The sequence below is a fragment of the Triticum aestivum genome, chromosome 2B, assembly GCF_018294505.1.
Source record: "Triticum aestivum cultivar Chinese Spring chromosome 2B, IWGSC CS RefSeq v2.1, whole genome shotgun sequence".
In the NCBI taxonomy this organism is placed as follows: Eukaryota; Viridiplantae; Streptophyta; class Magnoliopsida; order Poales; family Poaceae; genus Triticum; species Triticum aestivum.
In genome coordinates this window covers 66,528,140-66,550,356 of record NC_057798.1, presented here as the reverse complement: position 1 = coordinate 66,550,356, position 22,217 = coordinate 66,528,140, and the positions used below count along the sequence as shown (strand labels likewise).

Sequence of the window (22,217 nt, the reverse complement as noted above, 5' to 3'; positions counted from 1 at the left end):
TTTACTTTTCCAATCTATATCATAAAATATCAAAAAATACTTATCTTATCATATTATCTCTATCAGATCTTACTTTCGCAAATGGCCGTGAAGGGATTGACAACCCCTTTATCGCGTTGGTTGCGAGTTCTTTGTTTGTTTGTGTGGGTGAGTGGGACTTGTGGGGAGCCTCCTACTGGATTGATACCTTGGTTCTTAAAAACTGAGGGAAATACTTACGCTATTGTGATGCATCACCCTTTCCTCTTCAAGGAAAACCAACGCAAGCTCAAGACGTAGCACGCGACGGTGTGGCGCCGCTCGAGGCCGCGCTCACAGATGAACTTTGAGGATGTGTGGACGTGCGCGCAGGCGCAGGAACTCGCGCATCCACCGCGGCTAGTAACCGATGGCGACCGTCGGGAACACCATAGGCAGCAGCGCTGCCTCCTCATCACTGAGTCGGATGAGCAAGCCATGGCGGAGTGGCGCCAGCGCTACTCGCGGGACATCGCCGACGAGAACACCTTCTGGGCGGAGAGGATAGCAAAGCGGTGCGCGGAACGGGCTGACATGCGTCGGCGAGAGGCACTGGTGATATTGTGGTGCGACCTGGGACAGGCATCATTGTTTGACGACAACGATCCTCGGTGGGAAGACGCATTCCTGTCGACGTCGGACGACACCAGCGAGGAGGAGAACGACTTGGAGTAGTTTCTAGTTTAGTTGCACCGTAGTTTTTATCTATTTTATTATTTTATTTGTATCGGACTAGTTTGTGGTGTTTGGTTGAACTATGCTATTTGTCTCGTTGAATTTTATCTATATGTTGTTCCAAAATATCGTTTGTATGTGTTCTGGTTGCTCGCGCGCGCCGATTTTTTACAGCGCCTGTTGGAGCAGCTCGCGCATGCAATATTCTACAGCGGCCGCTGGAGCCAGCGTCTTGCCACGCGCAAAAAACCGCTCTTTCCACGCTGTAAAATGTGTTTTTGCGCGTGGCGTGTTGTGCGGCTGTTGGAGATGCTCTTGGTGTGTAAAACTACTCGCGGTGTCAGTGGATATCAGCGTAAGCAGCAGGCTAGATCATAAAATAACCAATATCATGCACATATGACAATGTATGTACATGGTAAATGCAGGAGCTGGTTTTGTATACGGAGGACATTACAATTTATTAATTTATTGAACAAGAGCCAAGGGGAGGCGCCCCTTCAGACACTGTTTACAACAAGGTGCCTAGCTTTGAAAGCATAGGACATTGAACTCTACTATATGTCTCCTGATACATTTCATTGTTACTCCTCATTTCCAACGCCCATGTCAGAGGCGCAAATTCTTCGAAGCTGCTTCTTGTGCAAGCCTGAGGTTGCCCACTAATCAGGTGGTTGCCCTGCTGTGAACCTGTGTGGTAAGTGGTAACCTTAGCAGCAAGCTAAAGTGCCCTGACCTCCACCTGCAAAGGGGAAGAAGCTGCTCTGCTAGTTGAAGAAATGAGGATAGCGGTCTTTCACCCTGCTTCTTTGGATTGCAATGCCATTCCGATTGCTTGTATTCTTTGTCCCTGCAGCATCTGGGTAGACAGACCTACAATCTGTAATTATTGTTGAATCTGGTCAGATTGAAGTTCCCTGCTTAGGAACACTATTAATTACTCCTAGTTGTTTCATTCTGCATCGAAGATGGTTTCAAGGAAGAGTTTTTATGATATGCAAAAGTAGCTACATAGGTGCATTATCCTTTCCCCGAAAAAGGTTGTCATTCCTGGACTTCCATATACACCATAGTAAAGCATGATATTATCAAGTGATTGGAATCTAGTATAGCTTTGACAATTGCAGGAATGTTGCCAAAGTTCCGAAGAAAGAAACATATTCAGATCTAATGTGGCTTCAAGGAACAATGTGTCCAGACTTCAGAGAACCAGCAGGCCGCTTTGGCAGAAGGGCATAGGAAAAATATATGTGTATCATCTTCTCCCATCTTACACCTGGAGCAGTATGTCTTTATGTGCGAAGATAATCTGCATACCCGTTGGCATTGCCCTTCAAACAAGTCTCCATGCATAAGTTTGCACTCGAGGCGCCATTTGTTTGTTGCTCCTGAACTGTTTTAAAATTTGTGTAGTGACTGAAGGTACAACCTTACATTGATGCTCCCCTTGTACCTGTAAATCTTGCAAGTGTGTCCTTTATTGGCAAATCTTGCAGATAGTGTATAAATTAAGTTAGCATTTCAAGCTTTTTGGCCTAGAAACCAAAGATCCTTAACCCGAGCTGGATATCTGAACTGCCCTTGTTGGGTGACAGCTTTCACGAGGATGACTCAGGCCCCTTTTGTTTGGGCTACAGATTCCTGAAAATCACTTTGCTATGGATTCCTGAGAATCAGTTGTGGCTCTGGATTCCTGAGAATCGGAATCTGACTGTTTGTTTACCCTGTTGTTTGTCAACTTTAGGAGTTGTGGGTGTTGTGAAATGTCAGTAACACCCTCGACTACTGACTATGATGTTTATATGCAGATTAAAGCACAAGTTATATGTTTTGACTTGATAAAGTGAGAACTAGCACAAAAACATAATATATAGAATATTTATTTCGAGAAATGACATGATGTATGAATATATCATCCTAAACATGCATATGAAACGTAACATCCAAAAAAAGAATCAACCCTCGTAGTCTTTCATACGAAATATATCATCCTAGTACGGGCCAACCATCATAGTCTTACATACATGCACATATCATCCAAAATATGTACTAACCATCAGTCTTACATACGTACACATATCATCCAAAATATGCACCAATCATCAGTCTCATCAAGTAATATGTGAAACTATACTTGATCCGCCATCAATCCATCAGCAATCGCCTCACGAGTTGCTTTCATGGTCGCATCATCACCAACCACAATATGGGACACATGTCGCGTGGGTAGGGCCGGGGTTGTAAATTCCCTGGCATGTAGTTCTCATCACGATCACATTTGTCAAACTCCAAGTCTCTCAAATTGCTTTCTCTAATGCAATTATGAAGTGTCATGCATGCAATGATGATTCGAGCTTGCTTCTCAGGAGGGTAACTTGGCATTTTCTGTAAAATAAGCCATTTCATCTTCCAGACACCAAATGAACGCTCAATAACATTGCATAGAGATCAATGTGCAAAGTTAAATGTTTCTTTTTTTCCCATTCGGTGGGAGACCTTGGCGAAATTCTGGCACATGGTACTTTTGCCCTTTGTATGGAGCTAAATATCCATCACAATTGGGATAATCCGAGTCAACAAGATAGTACCTCCCTGCATAAAGTACTAGTTTTACACAAGGGATGAACAAGCTAACTAAAACAACATTGTCATGCGCATGTAAATGAAATGGATACCTATCGGTGGATGTGGAAACCTATCTGCATACTTCACCAAAGTATCTCTGAATATCCTTGTGTCATGTGCTGACCCTGGCCATCCCGCGACAATAGAAGTGAATCTCATGTCAAAGTCACACACTGCCATGATATTCTGTGTTGGGTATCCATGTCGACCAATATGGTTGACGATCTCATCATTTGGAACTATTACAGGAATATGCGACCCATCAATAGCACCTATGCAACCATCAAAGTGATGTGCGAATCTTGCATCTCGAAGCCTATCATGTACAACTCTGAACTCTCGATCACTTGGTCGAATGATGTCTACAGCCATGTCATTCAAGCATTTCAATACTTCATTGAATTTGCGATGTATAACTTCGGTTGATCTCTTGAAACGATTCTCCACTTGACTTACGGATTGAGGGCCCCCAATCGTCCAGAGAAACATACCCAATGCTTCTTCTGAACTCATGTTTCTTGTTCCTTTCAAGCCATATGTGTGTACAAGTGTACGATGCAACCTATCAAAACAAGGCTTGTACATCCTGAACATGTTATAGCAATCTAAAGTGACAAAGCATGAAGGGAAATATTGTTCATCAGGTCTCAAGTGACATAAAAAGAAATGAAATATAGTTCAACAAGTCTCAAGCGACATAACATAAAGGAAGGGAATAACTTATTCATGATCACACGTCTAAAGTGTAATCCTAATGCCTATTTTGCTCTTCATACATCCTCCTAAGACAATTCATCTTCCCTTCGCTAGTCTTCATATTGTTAAAGAAACAACGATTTTCAAACTTCGCAAACAACTTGGTTGCTATGAAGTACTCATCACTTGTTTCATCAGCTCCACATGACAGAACTTCTTCCATAATCTTTTCAATTTCAGTAGCAACACTATTCTTATGTGAGTTCATTGCAACATCTTCACTAATCAAGTGGTCAACCATGCGCTTGAAGTCCCTTTGAATAGGATTCTTTTTACTAGAGCTTCCATCTATCTTCCATGGCCCCTTATTTGCCTTCTTGGCTTGTGTAGTCTGCACTTCTACCTCCTCGGTTTCATCTTCTTCAAGATCAAGCACTTCATGCTCACCACCTGGCATCATAGAAGTTCCTCCTATAACATTGATCTTCTCATACATGATGCTCATTTGGTTCAGATTTTCAGGACCACATTTACGAAACTGCAAGATGTCCTTGTTTTCCTGCATAAGTAATTCATTTGGCACTTGTCAACAAAAAAATCTAGTGCAATATTAGCCACAAGACAATTTGATCTTACAAAGATGACTTACTTCACCGGCCTTCTTCCACCATTCGTCATCAGCAATCACGGTGTTCGTTTCATCATTCCAACCAAGTCCAGTAGATGTATTCTTTAGGATCAGCCAATCCCTATACAAGGTCCTCAAACTGCCCCATTTATTTTTGAACTGCAGCCTACTGTAAAGTTTTCCGGTCTGCTGAAAGAAGCCAACTTCTACATTCTTGTATCCAACAGGGTTCAAAATTTTGGTAGGCCTATTCCCCTTTTCCTTCTCCTTAGCAGTGAGATTGCAAAAAATGGTGGTCATTTCTGGACTCCAATTAGCTTTTGACATCTATAACATATGACATTCATAAGGGCAATTTACATATATCCAGCGAATCATGGACTATTACTAAATCTGACATTTTACTAAATCTGAACAATGCTACTGCTCCAATCAAGGCCTATTACTGAAGCAGTTCGTACATAAGAACATAATTCAGAGCATCAAGCAAAAAATAAATTTTTTGGGACTGATGAACAATTACCTTCTCAAAGGTAGGAGATGGGGCAGGGCTGGTGCAGTCGGGCAGGAAGAGGTGGAGTCGGGGCAAGGGGGGCCTCCAGTGTGGTGCAGCTGAAGCTCCGGCGTGGTGCAGCTGAATCTCCGGCACCGGCGCAGGTGGAGCACAGGGGCGGACTGAGAGCGGGGGTAGCAGGTGCTAAGGGATGGCGGCGTGACGGATCTGATGCGGCCGGTGTATGGCCGGGGCGGCGGAGACCGGATCCACACGCCTTGTCGGCGACGCGGCCGGCGACGGTGGTGGCGGGCGAACCCTAGAGAGCCATCCCCTCTTTGTTTTTCTGCCTCTGTTCGGTAGGTGTGGATGTGTGCGAACGAAAGGATGACCCTGTCGATGGAGAGGTTGGGTTGGGCATGCGGTGGCATTTCCATCGTAATAACGGGTAGAAGTTGGCCCATATTTCGAAGGGGGTAAGTGGCAGCTCGGGAATCAGCAAAATCGCTGATTCCAGCTTCCGACCGCATCCAGTGCAAGTTCGAGAATCGATTCTAGGCATCTTATGTTGGAATCTGCCTGTTTATTTGTGAATCCGATTTTGACTGTGCTAGAATCCAAGAATCACTATCTCTAGCCCAAACAAAGGCTACCTCAAGTTCCTTGCCATTGTTTCTGTTCTTTGTTGTCAGTTTGATGTTTATTTATATTTTATATCATCAGGATGGAATTGTTTTTGTTTACTGAACTTGTCCCTTGTTGCACATACCATGTTTTTCAACAAATATAGGACCACCGTTAGTTATTTAAATCTTGTAGAAGGTCCACCCGGACGAGAGCAGGTGCTCCTTGGCCCTCCACCGTAGCTTGTCGCCGCCTGGGGTCCGGACACTGCCAGCCATGAACTCGATGTACTCCGTGATGTCCATGATCGTCTAGCACCGACGCGAGACACAGATGGGATGCTTTACCAAACTCGAGCTTTTCTGACTGATTGCGGGTGTTCGCATCGAGGGGGGGAGGGGGGCATGGCCCCCCTTTCTAAAATTCCTAAATGATTTGCACTATGTATTTAATACTATTGATGTAGAACTTTAATGCTAATGTGAGCAGCAGCGACGTCGGCTGTGCTGCGCCCTGCCATGATGCCCTCAGTTCTCCTTGCATGCCCATGTGGCGTCCTATCGGCGACATGCCGCCCTTACAGCGGCCCGTCGCTCGGGTCTACTTATTCCCTCGCATGTGTGCTAGGAGCAAGCTTTGCGTTTGCTTCATCTACCCCTTAGTCTATTGCTTGCTTTCGTTTCCTATCAGTAGTTTGTTCTCGTCTAAGTGTCCGGTGTACTTCTACCTTTATGAGTAGCACCACTCTATCTGTCTGTTCGTGGAATGTAAGAGGACTTGGTGATATGTCTAAATGCGCTGACATTCTCTCCAAGCTAATCAGCATTAGCCCCCACAGATGGGATTCTTTACCAAACTCGAGTTTTTCTGGCTGATCGCCTTGTTGGAATTATGATGATGTTTACACTAAATGATACTCCCTCCTTTTTTTGCGAGAATTATACTACCTCCTTGACAAATTACTGTGCATATAATAATTTTTAGAAGTCAAACTTTGTAAACTATGACCAAGTGTATAAACCCTCTCCATGTCCTTAGCAAAGTCAATGTTTGTCATAACTTGCGATTGTGAACTTGAAAACATTTTGTAGAAGCCAAGAAATATGCACTAAACAACCCCAAGCATTAGACATAACTTTTCCATTTGGTTCATTAGGAGGTGGCACACTCCTTGCCAATAATATGTGAACTGGGTCCGACAAGCGGCGCAACTTCCTTTCTATAAAATCTGCACCTACGAGGATATTGTTGGAAATATGAGCAATTTACCGAATGATTTTATTAACAAAAATACTAGATAAAGCATGACTAAAATAGCAAATATAAAGCAAGTCATGCAATCTGACAGAGAGAAGGTAAACATCGTCTGCATATATGAACTTGAGGTAAACACATCTAGAACAGACACTAGATGAAGTTGCTTATACAAAACAGAACCTAACATACGTGGGGCAGAAACTAGAGCCAAGAACTGTAGGAGGACTTCTAACAGAAAGGAGAAGAACACGTACGGCACAGCAGCAGCAGAAGCGCTGGACTTGGGGTCGGTGTCCTCGCCTGCCAAGTTGTCAAGGAGGTCGTGGACGTCGGGGAAGAAGTCGTCATCGGGGAAGTAGTCGTCGGCGACCGGATCGTCCGTGATGAAGCAACCAGTAGTCGCGCTGAGCGCTCCCCAAAAACCTTATCACCCTTCTCCCGTACAGGACTCAAAAGGCGCGGTCTTAGAGGCCTACTGTCCCGACGCGCGGTGCACGCCGCAAGCCGGGATGAGGAAGACAGCAGTAGCGCAGAATTTGGAACTGTGTGGCGAGAGGAAGAGAACCTTCTGATGTGTCTCTCGGGAGAGGAGCGACCTCTCTTATATAGGCACAGCAGAGGGACGCGAACAGGCTGCGCCGGGAGGTGAAGCAACGGAGGGAGACGAAGTGAACAGGCAGCACGCGAAGAGGTGCACCGTTCGTATTCATTATCCACTACCGCAAAACTTTTCAGCTCCCAGGTGACCTTTCGTATACCCGTAGTGCGTGGCAAAAATTAGACATCGGCTCGGCTCATTCCCACAACCCGTGGCGCATCGTGACGAGGCGTGGCGAGGCGGGTGGCGGAGGAGGAGCACGCGTGGATGTCCCTCTTGTTCTCATGCTCATACAAGTGGGGAAGGAGCCTCCCTTATAAAGAGGTCCAACTCCCTCTAAACTAGCAATGTGGGACTAAACTTTAGTAGTATCCCTTGCCTTGCACAAATGGGCTAAGTGGGCCTCTAGGATTTATTAGGAATTTCTAAAATAGTTATTGGGCTGCCCCAATATAGACTAAATTCCAGCAATCCCCCACCAGATCCCAGAGGCACACAGAAATTTGCCTTTGGTTCCAAAACACTGTTTTATATACCGGTACTGCAGTGGAGACTGTTAAGTTGAACTTCCACCTAGAACTCTATGCTACACTAGTAAGCAACTTGAATAGTGGACTGGGCCTTGAACTACAAGTTTTCTGTGAATCTAGCTTCACATAAAGCCTTGACCGATACGTGGCTACTGTGGGTCTTCCCCGCGGGTGGAGCTTATGCGTCATACTCCGTGACCTTTCATGAGTTTACTAGAGAGAACCCTACTCTCATAGATTGCATCGTTTAACAATCAGACTCATATAGGTGCGTTCTTCAAAAGATGTTCTGCAGGATAACATCTCTGCTTCAATAAGCCACTTAGAACACATTAAGATATACATCAACCTGCCATGCAGATTAGGAGAGTATTGCATCTTCATGGAGTGGTATTGTGAATAGTAGGGATACTCTCCTCTCAGTTGACCAACAGCTTGTCTTCCACATCTAATTCACGGGATCTCCGATCACAAAGAATAGGTTACCACTGTAAACAACTCATATTGTGGGTCTCATACCCATCTCCCTCGATGCATTATCTATCACATTACGCGATAGACCCTTAGTAAAAGGATCTGCCAGATTTTTAGATGTTTGGATATAATCCAACGCAATAACTCCGGAGTTTTTCATTTTCCTGACAGACTTTAACCTTCTCTGAACGTGTCTTGATGACTTCATGTTATCCTTTGAGCTGCTCACTTTCGTGATCACAGTTTGATTGTCGCAGTTCATAAGGACACCCGGTATAGGTTTCTCAACAACCGGCAAGTCATTCAAGAGTCGGTGAAGCCAATCTGCTTCAACCGTAGCTGTATCTAGTGATGTGGGTTCTGCTTCCATTGTTGACCTCGTTAAGATGGTCTGCTTGCAAGACTTCCAAGAAACAGCGCCACCTCCATGAGTGAATACATAACCACTCGTGGCCTTTATCTCATCAGCATCTGAGATCCAGTTTGAGTCACTATACCCTTCAAGCACCTTTGGATGCCCAGTGTAGTGAATTCCATAATTCGCAGTGCCTTTCAAATAACGCAAAACTCTCTCTAGAGCTTTCCAATGCACATCTCCTGGTTTTGAAACAAATCGACTCAGTTTGCTAACAACAAAAGAGATGTCAGGTCTTGTAGCACTTGCTAAGTACATAAGCGAGCCAATAATCTGAGAATACTTCAATTGATCTCTAGCAATTCTTCGATTCTTTCGAAGCAGCACGCTAGCATCATATGGTGTTGGAGAAGGCTTGCAGTCACTATAGCCAAAGCAACTCAAGATCTTTTCCACATAGTGAGATTGAAGCAATGTAATCCCACCATCATCATCTCTCAACAACTTGATGTTCAAAATGACATCAGCCACTCCTAAATCCTTCATCTCAAAATAGCGAGATAGGAAATCCTTGACCTCCTTAACAACATTCAGATTTGTTCCGAATATTAGTATGTCATCAACATACAAGCAACGCATAACTCCCTCGCCCCCACCATGGCGATAGTACACACATTTGTCAGCTTCGTTCACAACAAAGCCTGCAGCTGTTAAAGTTCTTTCAAACTTCTCATGCCACTATTTGGGTGCTTGCTTGAGTCCATACAAGGACTTCAGCAACTTGCACACTTTCCCTTCCTGACCATCTACTACAAACCCATCTGGTTATTCCATATAAATTTCCTCATCCAACTCTCCATTTAGGAAAGCAATCTTAACATCCATTTGATGAACGAAAAGACCATGTGAGGCAGCTAGTGAAAGTAGAACTCGAATAGTGGTCAGTCGAGCCACAGGTGAGTAAGTATCAAAGAAGTCTTCACCTTCCTTTTGGGTATAATCCTTAGCCACGAGCCGAGCCTTGTACTTTTCAATAGTACCATCAGGCCTAAGCTTCTTCTTGAATACCCATTTGCATCCTATAGGTTTGCACCCATAAGGACGATTAGTTATCTCCCAGGTTTCATTCACCAAGATGGAATCCATCTCGCTACGAACCGCTTCCTTCCAGTAGTCTGCATCCTCCGATGCATAGGCCTCCGAAATAGAACTGGGAGTGTCATCTATGAGATACACAAGAAAATCATCACCAAAGGACTTTGCAGTCCTTTGTCTCTTGCTCCTAATAGGAACTTCATTGTTCTCCTCCACGGGACTTTCAAAGTGTTCCATCGAAATGGCAGGTTCGGTAATTGTAACTGGTTCCTGATTCGATGAACTAGGCATCTCCTGATTAGATGAGGTAGACATATCCTTCATGGGAAAGATATCTTCAAAGAAAGTCGCATCATTCGACTCCATGATCGTACCGACATGCATGTCAGGTACCTCAGATTTTACAACCAAGAATCTATAGCCTATGCTATGAAAAGCATATCCCAAGAAAACACAATCCACAGTTTTTGGTCCCAGCTTCCGCTTCTTTGGAACTGGTACATTGACTTTCGCCAAACAGCCCCATGTTCGCAGATAAGAGAGTTTTAACCTTTTCTTCTCCCATTCCTCGAATGGAGTTATCTCTTTGTTCTTTATGGGGACTCGATTTAGGACATGACATGCTGTCAATATCGCCTCCCCCCACCATGCCTTGGAGAGACCCGATGTGTCTAACATGGCGTTAACCAAATCAGTTAGAGTACGGTTCTTTCTTTCGGCCACCCCATTTGACTGAGGTGAGTAGGGAGGCGTCCTCTCATGGATTATACCATGTTCCGCATAAAAAGCATTAAATTCATTGGAAAAATACTCTCCACCACGATCAGACCTAAGCCTCTTGATTTTTCAATCAAGTTGGTTTTCCACTTCAGCTTTATAGATCTTGAAAAAGTTCAAAGCCTCATCCTTAGATTTCAGAAGATACACACGGCAGTATCTAGTGGAGTCGTCAATTAACGTCATGAAATATTTCTTTCCACCTTTTGTCAAAACACCATTCATTTCACATAGATCTGAATGTATTAGTTCTAGTGGTGCAAGATTTCTCGTCTTCGCAGTCATGTGAGACTTACGAGGTTGCTTAGCTTGCACACACACACTTGACACTTAGATCCCTTGACAGTGGTGAAACTAGTGATTAAGTTCAACTTCTCTAGTCGCGACATGCAACCAAAGTTAACATGACAAAGACGTGAATGCCACACATTTGATTCACTATTGTTGCAAATATGATTAACAACTTTATTGCAAACGTCTGATAAGGATAAACGAAACAAGCCTCCTGACTCATAGCCTTTACCAACAAAGGTTCCATACTTGGAGATTACAAATTTATTCGACTCAAAGACAAGCTTGTAGCCATCTCTACACAGAAGAGATCCGCTAACAAGATTTTTATTGACGGAGGGGACATAATGCACGTTCTTCAGCTGCACGATCTTTCCCGAAGTAAACTTCAGACCGACCGTGCGAACACCACGAATAGAAGCACTTGAACCGTTGCCCATCAGCATAGTTGAAGTCCCTGCGGTCTGATAAGACGAAAACATGGAAATATCACCGCATACATGCACATTAGCACCCATGTCAATCAACCAATCAGGAGAATGACATACTGAAAGAATAGTGGGAAATATACCATACCCAACATCTTTCATGTCAGTGTCTCCAATGACAACATCGGTCTTGCCGCCTTTCCCAGGATGACGCTTGTCATAGCGATTAGGGCAACTAGGAGCCCAATGATCAGGATCTCCACACACATGACAAGCATCTTTCTTCTTGCCATTCTTCTTCTTGAAGTTCGTGTGTTGCACAGCCTTGTTCTTCTCATCAAACTTTGCTTTACCATCAAACTTGCCCTTGTTCTTGAACTTGTGGGGCTGGAAGTTCTGCTTCTGTACCACATTGGCACTAGATCCTCCCTCAATACCTCGAGCACGTGTGTCCTTTGCTCTCGCCTTTTCTTCCACATCAAGAGTACCAATGAGATCTCGAACGGAAAACTCCTGTCTCTTATGCTTCAGTAAGGTAGCAAAGTTCCTCCATGAAGGAGGAAGCTTAGTGATGATACCCCCGGCAACAAACTTGTCTGGTAGCATGCAATTGAAGTGCTCAAGTTCTCTAGCAAATGACTGTATCTCATGAGCCTGCTCAACCACGGAGCGCTCTTCAGTCATCCTGTAATCATAGAATTGCTCCATGATGTACAGTTCAGTGCCGGCATCTGAGACCCCAAACTTGGCCTCGAGTGCGTCCCACATATCTTTTCCATTATCAATTGACACATAAGCATCAACTATGTTCTCACCAAGAACACTCAAGAGAGCAGCCTTAAACAAGGTATCCATTTTCTGAAAAGCTTGTGCCTATTGGGCATCTTGCTCTCCTTCAGGTTTGCCAAGAGTGGCGTCATAGCAGCTCATGGTCTGAAACCATAAGACTTCTCTCACGCGCCACCTCTTATAGTGGATACCCTCAAACATAGGAGGTCTCATGGAAGCAGCAAAACCACTCGGGGTAAATTGCCTATAATAAGGTTTTTGGATTGTTGGAAATATGAGCAATTTACCGAATGATTTTATTAACAAAAATACTAGATAAAGCATTACTAAAATAGCAAATATAAAGCAAGTCATGCAATCTGACAGAGAGAAGGTAAACATCGTCTGCATATATGAACTTGAGGTAAACACATCTAGAAGGCACAACAGAGGGACGCGAACAGGCTCGTTCCCGCGACGCGTCGTGACGAGGCGGGCGGCGGAGGAGGAGCGCGCGTGGATGTCCCTCTTGTTCTCATGCTCATACAAGTGGGGAAGGAGCCTCCCTTATAAAAAGGTCCAGCTCCCTCTAAACTAGCAATGTGGGACTAAACTTTAGTAGTATCCCTTGCCTTGCACAAATGGGCTAAGTGGGCCTCTAGGATTTATTAGAAATTTCTGAAATAGTTATTGGGCTGCCCCAATATAGACTAAATTCCAGCATATATATTGATATATTTAGCATTTGCAAGACAAAAGGTAATTCAGGCAATACATGCGAAAAACCTAATCAAGTATTGGGAGTACCTGAGCGTGTCCACGGTTATTAACTAGCCACCTTTTTCGAGATCCACCATGTAGAATCCCCATAAATAGAGCCATCTCAGCTCTGATCCACACACCAATGGCACATGTGCAATGAGAGGTGAAATTAAGGTTAGTCTCGGGCAGGGCACTGCAGTAGTATGAATTGATGGAAAGGGCATGCAATATATTTCAACAACGATGACCATCATATAGTTCAAAGTAGGAAATAGCCATCTAGGGGCTTTCTAAAATTCCAAAATGAGTTGCACTTTATATTTAATACTAATGCTTTAGCAATTATACTCCCTCCTTGCCAAATTACCTTGCATAAATATATTTTTAAAACTCATACTTTCTAAATTTTAACTTTGTTTATAACCTTCCTTGTGTCCTCCGCAGAGTTAAATTTGTCATAATTTGCGGTTGTGAACTTGACAACATTTTGTATAAGCCTACAAATTTGCTTTGCCATTTTGTGGTCGTCGTATAAACCCTCCTCGCCGTTGCACGTGCACTCGAACCGCAGAACCCCTAGCTCACACAATCACCCCGCCTCCAATCTCAATTCTGAAGCTCTTCCTTGCCTAAGGCCAACTCCACCGCGTGACCCCAAACGGACGTCCGTTTTGTCCGGATTATGTCCGTTTGGATAGGGATTTGGGGTAGTGTCCGGGCGTGTCCTGGGATGCGGTGGCCGTGCGCCCAGCGCGCGGCCGCATCCATTTGCCCCATCTTGTCCGCGTATACTTAAAAAACTAAAAGCAACATTTCAAATGCCAAGCCCTAGTTCAGGCCAGCGGCGGCCCCGGTTCATCACGCCGGCAACAGAGCCAGCGGCCTACACGTCCATCGCCGGCATCAGCCAGCGGCCGGCAACACAGCCAGCCTCCAAAATGAATAGTTCTCCTCGTCGGCAACACAACCAGCGGCCGGCAACACAGTCGGCCTCCAAAATGAATGTTTTCTCGCCGGCACACTACCAGCGGCCGGACGGGCGGCACCCATGCCAGCCTAAAAAAGAACGGCCACGCCAATCGGACAACCTAGTTCAGGCCTTCGGCGTCGAGCATCTCCTTCTGCCTGGCCTCGAACCAGGCCCTCGTCTTGTCGCTCATCTTCCACAAGTCCACGCTCATGATCGCAAGGGCCACCTTCTTTGCTTTGGTGGTGGCATTGGTGGCCTCGATGTCGAGCTGCCTCTGCCTGGCCTTGACGTTGTCGGCCTCGATGTCGAGCTGCCTTTGTCGGGCCGCCTCCTCCATGTTGAGCTGCCTTTGCCGGGCCGCCTCCTCCATGTCGATCTTCCTCCTCTTGGCCACCTCCTCCATCTCAAGCTTCTGTCTTTGAAGGTCTAGGTATTGCTTCATTTGCTCGTCCTTGCTTTGCCGCTTCTTCTCGTCCCTCACATCCTTTTGAGACATCATGCCATGCAAAGTCTCATGCAAGGCCATGTATGAGGCGTCACGTATTTCGTCCACCTTGGAGTTGGTATTGCCCCTCGGCCTCTTCAACGCCTCGCCATCTCCACCTCCGGCAAACTTGGCCGTCTTTAGTCCTCTCTTCCTTTGTAGTTCACGGTATTGGTCCTTGAACTTAGGGCACATGTTGATGAGTGTCCAACAATGCGTAAGAGTGAATGGCTTGTCATTGTGCAGGGCCTTGAATGCCTCCAAAGATTGGAATGCCTACACCACGTGATCAACAACAAGTGAACATGCAAGCATATACACGGCCGAAGTCTCATGGCCGTAGCAAGGAAAGGGCTAGAAAAAGGAGATCATACCATGTCCCCAACACCGAGACCACTCACGGACCGTGCTTCAACGCTCTCAAATGCGGCGCAATACTTGTTGCACTCTTGTTGGATGAACAACCATCTTTTTTGAATCGAGTCGATGCCACGGTTGCTTGTAATTTGGAAGGGCTCAAACATCTTCCTTTCATGGAATGTTTTGTGGACTCTCGTCCAAAAAACAATGCCCTTTTGTTGCGCGCCGGTCCTCGGATCTTGGCTAATCTCCATCCAAGCTTGGCAAATCAACTTGTCCCCATCTTGTGTATATGAACCCGCGCGAATGCACTTCCTCTTCTTTTGTGCCTCCGCTCTTTGGGTGAGCTCGTCGATGAACAATGGCGCACCACTAATATCAATGTCATTGCTTTCTTCTTCTTCATCATCACCTTTGACATAGATGTCATCGTCTTCATGCCACGAGTCACCATGGTCGTAGTCAGCACGGTCTTGCCCACCTTCATCAGGGACGTACTCGGCGCGGCCATCCTGACTTTGGGTCTCATCGGGGTCGTAGGCACGGCCATGCCCACCGTCGAAGATCACGTCCTCCATGTAGCGGTTGTAGAAGGGGTCGTCGACCGCTGGCGTTGGGGTTGGCATTTCGTCAAACAAGACGCGGGGGGCCGGCATGGTGCCCGTGAACGGTGCTCGTGCCTGCTTTCTTAGCATCTCGACGGACGGCCGCCCGCCGCTACTGGACCCAGGCGTGATGTTGAGGTCGATGACGACCGCGGGGCGCGGTGTGGACAGCGCGAACACGTCCGGCGACCCCGAGAAACGGGCCTGGCCGTCGTGCCTTGGCGGAGGGAAGCAGGGCGACATGGGCGCGGTGCGCGACGTCGGCGGCTGGCAGTGCGTAGGCCGGGCGACCGACGAGCCTGTCCTTGCTGGGCCGACAGCCGCTGCAGGGAACCCGGCAGGACGGCCCATGCCAAGCATGAGGATGGCGTGCGCTTTGTTGACGAGGTCCTCCTTCTCGTCGGCAGCGGCCTTGCGCCGCGCGGCCTCCAGCTCCTCGCGCTGGGCGGCGAACTTGGCCGCGGCGGCATTGACCTTGACGACCGCTCTCCGTTCCCTCCTCTTCGCCGATTTCGCGTCCAACTTGGCGATCTCCTCCGGCGTGCACTCCGACCGAGGCTTCCTTGGCGCCTTTTTCTTCACCTTTGCGGGCGGGTCGACGGCCAGGCCGTCGGAACTCGGCGGGGCGTCGGCCATGGACCGGGGAGAGAGGGGGTGGCGGGAGGCACGTGGGAGGGTTTGGGGCAAATGGCGCCAAATGGGCGTGGGGGGAGTTTTGGTTTCTCCCACCGACAGGCGGGCCAGGGGAGGACAAGCGTGCGCGTCCCGCCCGTCCGCGCGCTGTCCGTTTCACCCCAAACCGAGCGCATGTTTGGGCCGGGGATGGGTCAAAAACGGACGGAATCCGGACATTTTGTCCGTTTGAGGCCGCGCGCTGGGCCGCCTCTTTTGTCCCTTTTACCCCACACACAACACACACGGATCATGTGGCAGCGAAGTGGGACATACCCGTACTCGCAGGAGTAGCAGACACGGTTTACAACCAGGATTCAAAAATCATGTACATTGAGATTGCCTAGCTTTGAAAGCATATAAGGGCTTTGAACTCCACTGTGTACCGAGCTACAACATTTCATTGTTACTCCTGAATCGTGATATATTCTACTCCCTCCGTTCCTGAATACAAGTCTTTTTAGAGGCAAATGGACTACAACATAAAGATGTATATAGACATATTTTAGAGTGTAGATTCACTCATTTTGCTTCGTATGTAGTCCCTTGTTGAAATCTCTAAAAAGATTTATACTTGGGAACGGAGGGAGTAAAAGAAATTGATGCACAATTGTGAGCTTCCCTGTTGAGTTCTCTATATATATGAATCACTTGGGTTTGCATAGTAGCATCTGTTGTAGCAAAGAAACCTGTGAAATCGATGTATAATCACTTTTTCCGATCGATCCCTAGTAGACTTTCAACCGATGTGGAAAGCTAGAATCCCTCTTAAAACTAAAATCTGGCTATGGATGATCTGGCACAATGCCATAGCCACTAAAGACAATATGAAGAAAAGGAAGCGGGTGGGTGATTTCACATGCAGTTTCTGTGAGGAATTTGAAACTATAAATCATCTTTTTTTTTTCTCTTGCTCAGCTGCTGCTTACATGTGGAGTACGGTATGTAATAATTTTGGGATTCATGATAGACCCATCTGCTTCACTCAATAATTTACTTGGGTGGGTGTTAACTTCCATGTTGTTTGGACGGCTGGTCGATCGTTTCCTGTAGTGTATAAATAGGTTAACATTTCAAGCTTTTTGTCCTAGAAACCAAACATCCTTAACCTGAGCTGGATATCTGAATTGCCCTTGTTGGATGCATGATAGCTTACATGAGGATGACTCGAGTTTTTTTTTTTAGAACGAAGACGCACGATGCGTCCGGCTTTAAATTAATAAAGCCCACCAGCAGGCAGCATCCATAGGTAATACATAACAGGGACAACAGTTTTAACAAGCTAAAAGGGCCGAAGCCAAAAAACAAAGGACAAGCAGCTGACCGCCGCCAGGAGATATAACATAAATAGCAGTGCGACAGGCAGCCAGCCAAAGGGTAGCCAAAAAAGCTCCAAAAGCATCAACTTAGGCTCGGGCCTCCACTTGGATCGTGCGGATCCGCTCCATGGCTTCCCGCATCCGATCCGCATCACGCCGTTTCCCCAACGGAGTCCATGTCTGTAGGAACACATGGCATTTGAAAATAATGTCAGCAGGGTGGTTAGGGAACTTGTGTTCGATCGTCATCTTATTGCGAATGGTCCAAAGAGACCAGCACAGCGCCCCTACGCATCGCCACAATACACGACCGAAACTGCCCCTATACGCAAGAAGGAGCCTACGCAGGTCCGACGTCGAGTTGGGGTTCCAGGTTTGGTCGAAAGCCGAACGGACGGCACTCCAGGCGAAACGGGCCAGGTGGCACTTGAAAAAGATATGGTTGGCATCTTCATGCTGACCACAGAGCGTGCAAGTACCATCCGAAGGGCCATGTCTAATGGCAATGTTGTTGGAAGAAGGAAGGCGATCTCGGAAGAGTTGCCAAAGAAAAATTTTGATCTTCAGAGGGATGGCCGCTTTCCATAGCCCCCTAGCTATGTCTAGTGACGGTCCTTCGGTCATCTTGTTGTAGAGTGATTGGACCGAGAACTTCCCAGAGTTCGTGAGGGACCAAGAGACCGTGTCCTTCTCGGGGAGAAGAGTGAAGCCTTGCACCTTAGCTAGGAGCCCATCCCAGGTGGCGCGTTCATGAGTGAGGAGTGGCCTTTTGAAGGAGATGGCGGGAGGGTTACATCTAAGCGCATCGGCCACCATAATGTCAACGTTGGTAGCCAGTTGGTAGATGGCAAAATGGCTCTGCCAGAGGGGCTCCGGACCAAGCCAGTGGTCGAGCCAAAACCGCGTAGAAGCCCCATTATTAACATTGAACTTTGGCTCCGAGAGAGGATGACTCGAGTTCCTTGCCATTGTTTCTATTCTTTGTTGTCAGTTTGATGTTTCTGCATATCATCAGGATGAAATTGCTTTTGTTTACTGGACCGGTCTGTTGTCGCACATGCCATGCTTTTCAGCAGATTATAAATAATAGGATCTCCGCTAGTAATTTCCTTCATAAAAGTCCAAATTACTGCATCAGTCACACGACAGAAAATGGACTTTAACTTTTCACCTACATCCTACATCATACATGTGCAGCACTAGTACCAAACTAATGTACAACCGGTCTGTCAGTGTAGCGATCCTCTCCTGAACTCTTGATTTCTAGCACATAGTAGCAGCATGTTTCATCTTCATGGAGTCGCGGCGCTGACGATGAACTTGTGGCACATTGTGGTTCCCTGAAAGCACATGACGGTGTGCTCCGCGATCTCCATCCTGTCGGAATGGCTCATGGCCTGGAAACCGAAGGATCCGGTCCATGTCGGTAGAAGCTCGGGCACCGCCGGCAGCACGAGCCTCTCCACCCCTAACTCGCCAAGCAACTGCAAGTTCAGTAAACATGAAATGTTTAGCTCTGACGATGATCATGGAGGACAATTCTTGGACGATCAAACTTCAGACGTACCTTCTCCAGTTGGTTTATGAGGAGGCGGCACATCCCTTGCCGGCGATGCACGAACCGGGTCCCGACGAGCGGCAGCTCCGCGACCTTCCTCCCGTACACCCTGCACCAACAAAGGACGATTTATATTCAGCATTTGCAAGGCAAAATGTATTTCATGTAGTACTACATAAGAAGAAGATGATCAAGTAGCCGGGGTACCTGAGCGTGCCCACGGTTATGAGCTCGCCGCCTTTCTCGAGACCGACCACGTAGAATCCCCGGAAATTTAGCCGTCTCAGCTCCGATCTGCACAATCATCCAAGAACTGTCAGCAAGACATTCAGATTTACTTACTCTCTGTTGAAGACGATGTCGAAAAGACATTCAGATTTCCACAAATGAAATGAGATGTTGAAAAGAAAATTCAGATTTGCTTACTCTCTGTTGAAGACGATGTCGTGGCTGAGGTCGGTCCGCGTCTGCGGCTCGATGAGGGTGATGAAGCATTCATGGAGCACGTCGAACGCCGCGCACAGCTTCCCGTGCTCCTCCGCCGCCATGGCCTCCTCCTCGGGGAGCTTCGTTGATCTCAACACGGTGAAGGTCACGCCTTCCGCTGATGTAGGCATTGATCTGCCAACCAGCCCTTGCAGACGCTGGAAAATGTTCGAGCAGTCATGGCCGCAGAGCCATGGCCCTTCCGGGCAGCACTCGAGCTGGTCGCCCCTGCCCCTGACGCAGCCGGCATGATCTGTAAAATTAACAGAGATGAATAAGCATCTACGTAGTTGATTCGATGCACATTGTAGATTCTCGGAGTAATTTGGGATGTGTTGAATGTACTTACACTCTCGCTCGCATTGGTCGCAGTAGATCACCGTCTTGTCGGTGAACTGGCCGTCGTCGAGCTCGAACTCGCTGGAGCCGCAGACGGCGCACCGGCAGGAAGGGCAGAACCACTCCCCGTGCGGGGTGGCGTCGAGGCCGACGCAGCCGTGGTGGAACGTCGACGGGCAGCAGTCGCAGATCAGCATGTCACCGAAGTCGGCGCAGACGGAGCACACCCAGTCGCCGTCCCCCAGCTCGGGCGGGCATCTGCGCTTCAGCCTCGCGCGCGGCGACGGCGAGCCCATGGCCCTGCTGCTGCCGCCGCCGTGGGCGCGCATCAGCTGCACCAGACACTGCGACAGCGACCTGCCGTCGTTGAGGTACACGCTCGCCGACGGGCGGTCATCGCCGCATCCGCCGCCAGCGTGCGCCGCGAACTCCGCCACGGTGAAGGCCTTGCCGCCGCAGCCGCACGCGCACCGTATGGTCCCTTGCGCGGTGACCGTGCCCTGCTTCGCCGGAGGCTCGTCCCTGGATCGCTTGTAGGACATCTTGGCCGTCGGGGGGAAGATTTTCTTGTCCATGAGCACCGCGAGGATCGTCCTCGCGCGGGTCGGCCGGCACGCCGCCGCCGCCTCTGCCTTGTCGCCGTCTTTGGGCCTCGGCCGCAGCACGCGCGACGGCGACGCCGCGGGAGACGCAGAGCTTTGGGGAGACGCCGCGGGAGACGCAGAGCTTTGGGGAGACGCCGCGGGAGACGCCGACGCCGACGCTTTCTTCCTCTTCTTGGCGGCGTACTTCTGGAGGGCGTCGTCGGCGTAGAGCGCGGAGACCCTCCTCACCTTCCTGTGCCTCGCGCGGCACTCGCCGGCGAACGGATTGCCGACGGCCGGCCCACACCCGTCCTCCTCGCCGTCGCCAAACCCCCTCTTACAGCCGCCATTTTCCGCACCGATCGGGCCTATCACACGAGCGATCTCCTTCCCCATCCCCTTCCCGGACGAACAACCCGGCGACGCGCTCCTCTTCCTACGCGGCTTCCCGCGAGCGGCCGCGGGGGTCCTCGGCGGCGCGGTGGTGAAGAGCTGGAACTTCTTGCAGGCGACGATGAGGGAGATGTAGGAGGCGCCGTGGGGCGCCCGGTAGCGGAGCTCCTGGCGGCCGTCGCACTTGGCGAACTTGTAGAGGGTCCAGCCGGACGCGAGCAGGTGCTCCCTGGCCCGCCGCCGCAGCTCGTCACCCCGCGGGCCCCGGCCGCCGCCGTCCATGAACGCGACGTACTCCGCGATGTCCATGATCGTTCGTCCGGCGCCGGCGCGGGACACAGATGCGATGCTTCCGGCCGGCGGACGCGGTGGGAAGATGAATACTGCTACCAAACTCGAGTTTTTCCGGCGGATCGCGGGTGTTGGCGTCGGTTACGAGCCGGTATATCGCGCGAGCGAAACACCTCGTGCGAGTCGGACACATAAGCCTCGGGGATTCTGGTTTTAAGGAAATCTTTTTTGGTAAGAAAACAAAATCTCGTGAAAAGAAAAGTAGGAAGATGGCCGGAGTAGAGTCGGAGACGGCGGCGACCTGCCGCGAGCCGGACTCGGAGACGCGTCTGGCCATGGCGACGACGGCCAGTGCTGTTGCCATGATGGTGCCAAATAGTGTCGAAAGTGCTACTAAATGTCAGAATTAATCCGAGGTGTGCCGTCCATCTGTCGAGGATCAGACAATCACAGAGGCATGACACCGAGATCTGTTAACGAGGTACGTTGAGTTGGGCTACATCCCGGGGTTGTACTATGGGCGCTCCGACTCCGGCCACCCGGGTGCCGGCACATGCCGCCAGCCCCCCTTCCGTGTTTGGGTTATTATGACGGCGTAGATTATATCGTGGGTCTACCTTCGCATATATACGAGGGTTAGGATACAAGTGTTTTATTAGGATACGACTTCATACCCTGTTTTCACACAATTTGAATCCAAGTCCAACTATAACCTGCCTTATACCAAATATTCGATAGAACTCTATTAGCCGCGGCCAAGGGGACATGGGTCATGTCTACAACACCGACAACAATGAAGGCGACGTGGAGACTGAGCATGACGCACTAAGATTGAGCCGGCAAACGACACAGTCCGCCGCGACGGGCGACAGTGCAGGTGTTGTCGAGGATGAGCCCTCGTCGAAGTCAATGATGATCCCGCCCAACGAGGCGTCAACAGGAGACAATGAAGAAACTTACATGAGGTACGTGTGCGGTGAGGCTCAAGGACGTTGAAAAAGAGGGGATTCAAAGGAATGGCTAGACCGATGAAAGTAGCAGGAGAGAGGCGTTAGGCGTGGG

At 48.4% G+C, this 22,217-nt stretch overlaps 2 protein-coding genes across 2 annotated transcripts; both read right to left on the bottom strand.

Moving 5' to 3' along the window:
• Window positions 1–3,934: 3,934 nt before the first annotated feature.
• LOC123040484 (L10-interacting MYB domain-containing protein) lies at window positions 3,935–5,500 on the bottom strand. Its single transcript, XM_044463322.1, has 3 exons — window positions 5,166–5,500; window positions 4,664–4,969; window positions 3,935–4,573 (listed from the first exon to the last, which is right to left on the bottom strand). Exons 2-3 carry the CDS (start codon window positions 4,967–4,969, stop codon window positions 4,070–4,072), a joined length of 810 nt encoding a protein of 269 aa, XP_044319257.1. The 5' UTR covers window positions 5,166–5,500; the 3' UTR covers window positions 3,935–4,069.
• Window positions 5,501–18,584: 13,084 nt separating this feature from the next.
• LOC123040483 (increased DNA methylation 1) lies at window positions 18,585–21,940 on the bottom strand. The gene is made up of 5 exons (XM_044463321.1): window positions 19,898–21,940; window positions 19,489–19,801; window positions 19,270–19,356; window positions 19,072–19,171; window positions 18,585–18,988 (listed from the first exon to the last, which is right to left on the bottom strand). The coding sequence occupies exons 1-5, from the start codon at window positions 21,171–21,173 to the stop codon at window positions 18,797–18,799; spliced, it is 1,968 nt and encodes a 655-aa protein (XP_044319256.1). The 5' UTR covers window positions 21,174–21,940; the 3' UTR covers window positions 18,585–18,796.
• Window positions 21,941–22,217: the final 277 nt, after the last annotated feature.

Bases quoted from the DNA above. Each gene is read 5' to 3' on its own strand.
- LOC123040484 (XM_044463322.1), bottom strand. From the start codon at position 4,969: ATGTCAAAAGCTAATTGGAGTCCAGAAATGACCACCATTTTTTGCAAT. The intron at 4,574-4,663 runs GTAAGTCATCTT...TTACTTATGCAG, and splicing joins GGTGGAAGAAGGCCGGTGAA to GAAAACAAGGACATCTTGCA.
- LOC123040483 (XM_044463321.1), bottom strand. From the start codon at position 21,173: ATGGACATCGCGGAGTACGTCGCGTTCATGGACGGCGGCGGCCGGGGC. The intron at 19,172-19,269 runs GTACCCCGGCTA...TTGTTGGTGCAG, and splicing joins ATAACCGTGGGCACGCTCAG to GGTGTACGGGAGGAAGGTCG. The intron at 18,989-19,071 runs GTACGTCTGAAG...CTGAACTTGCAG, and splicing joins TCATAAACCAACTGGAGAAG to TTGCTTGGCGAGTTAGGGGT.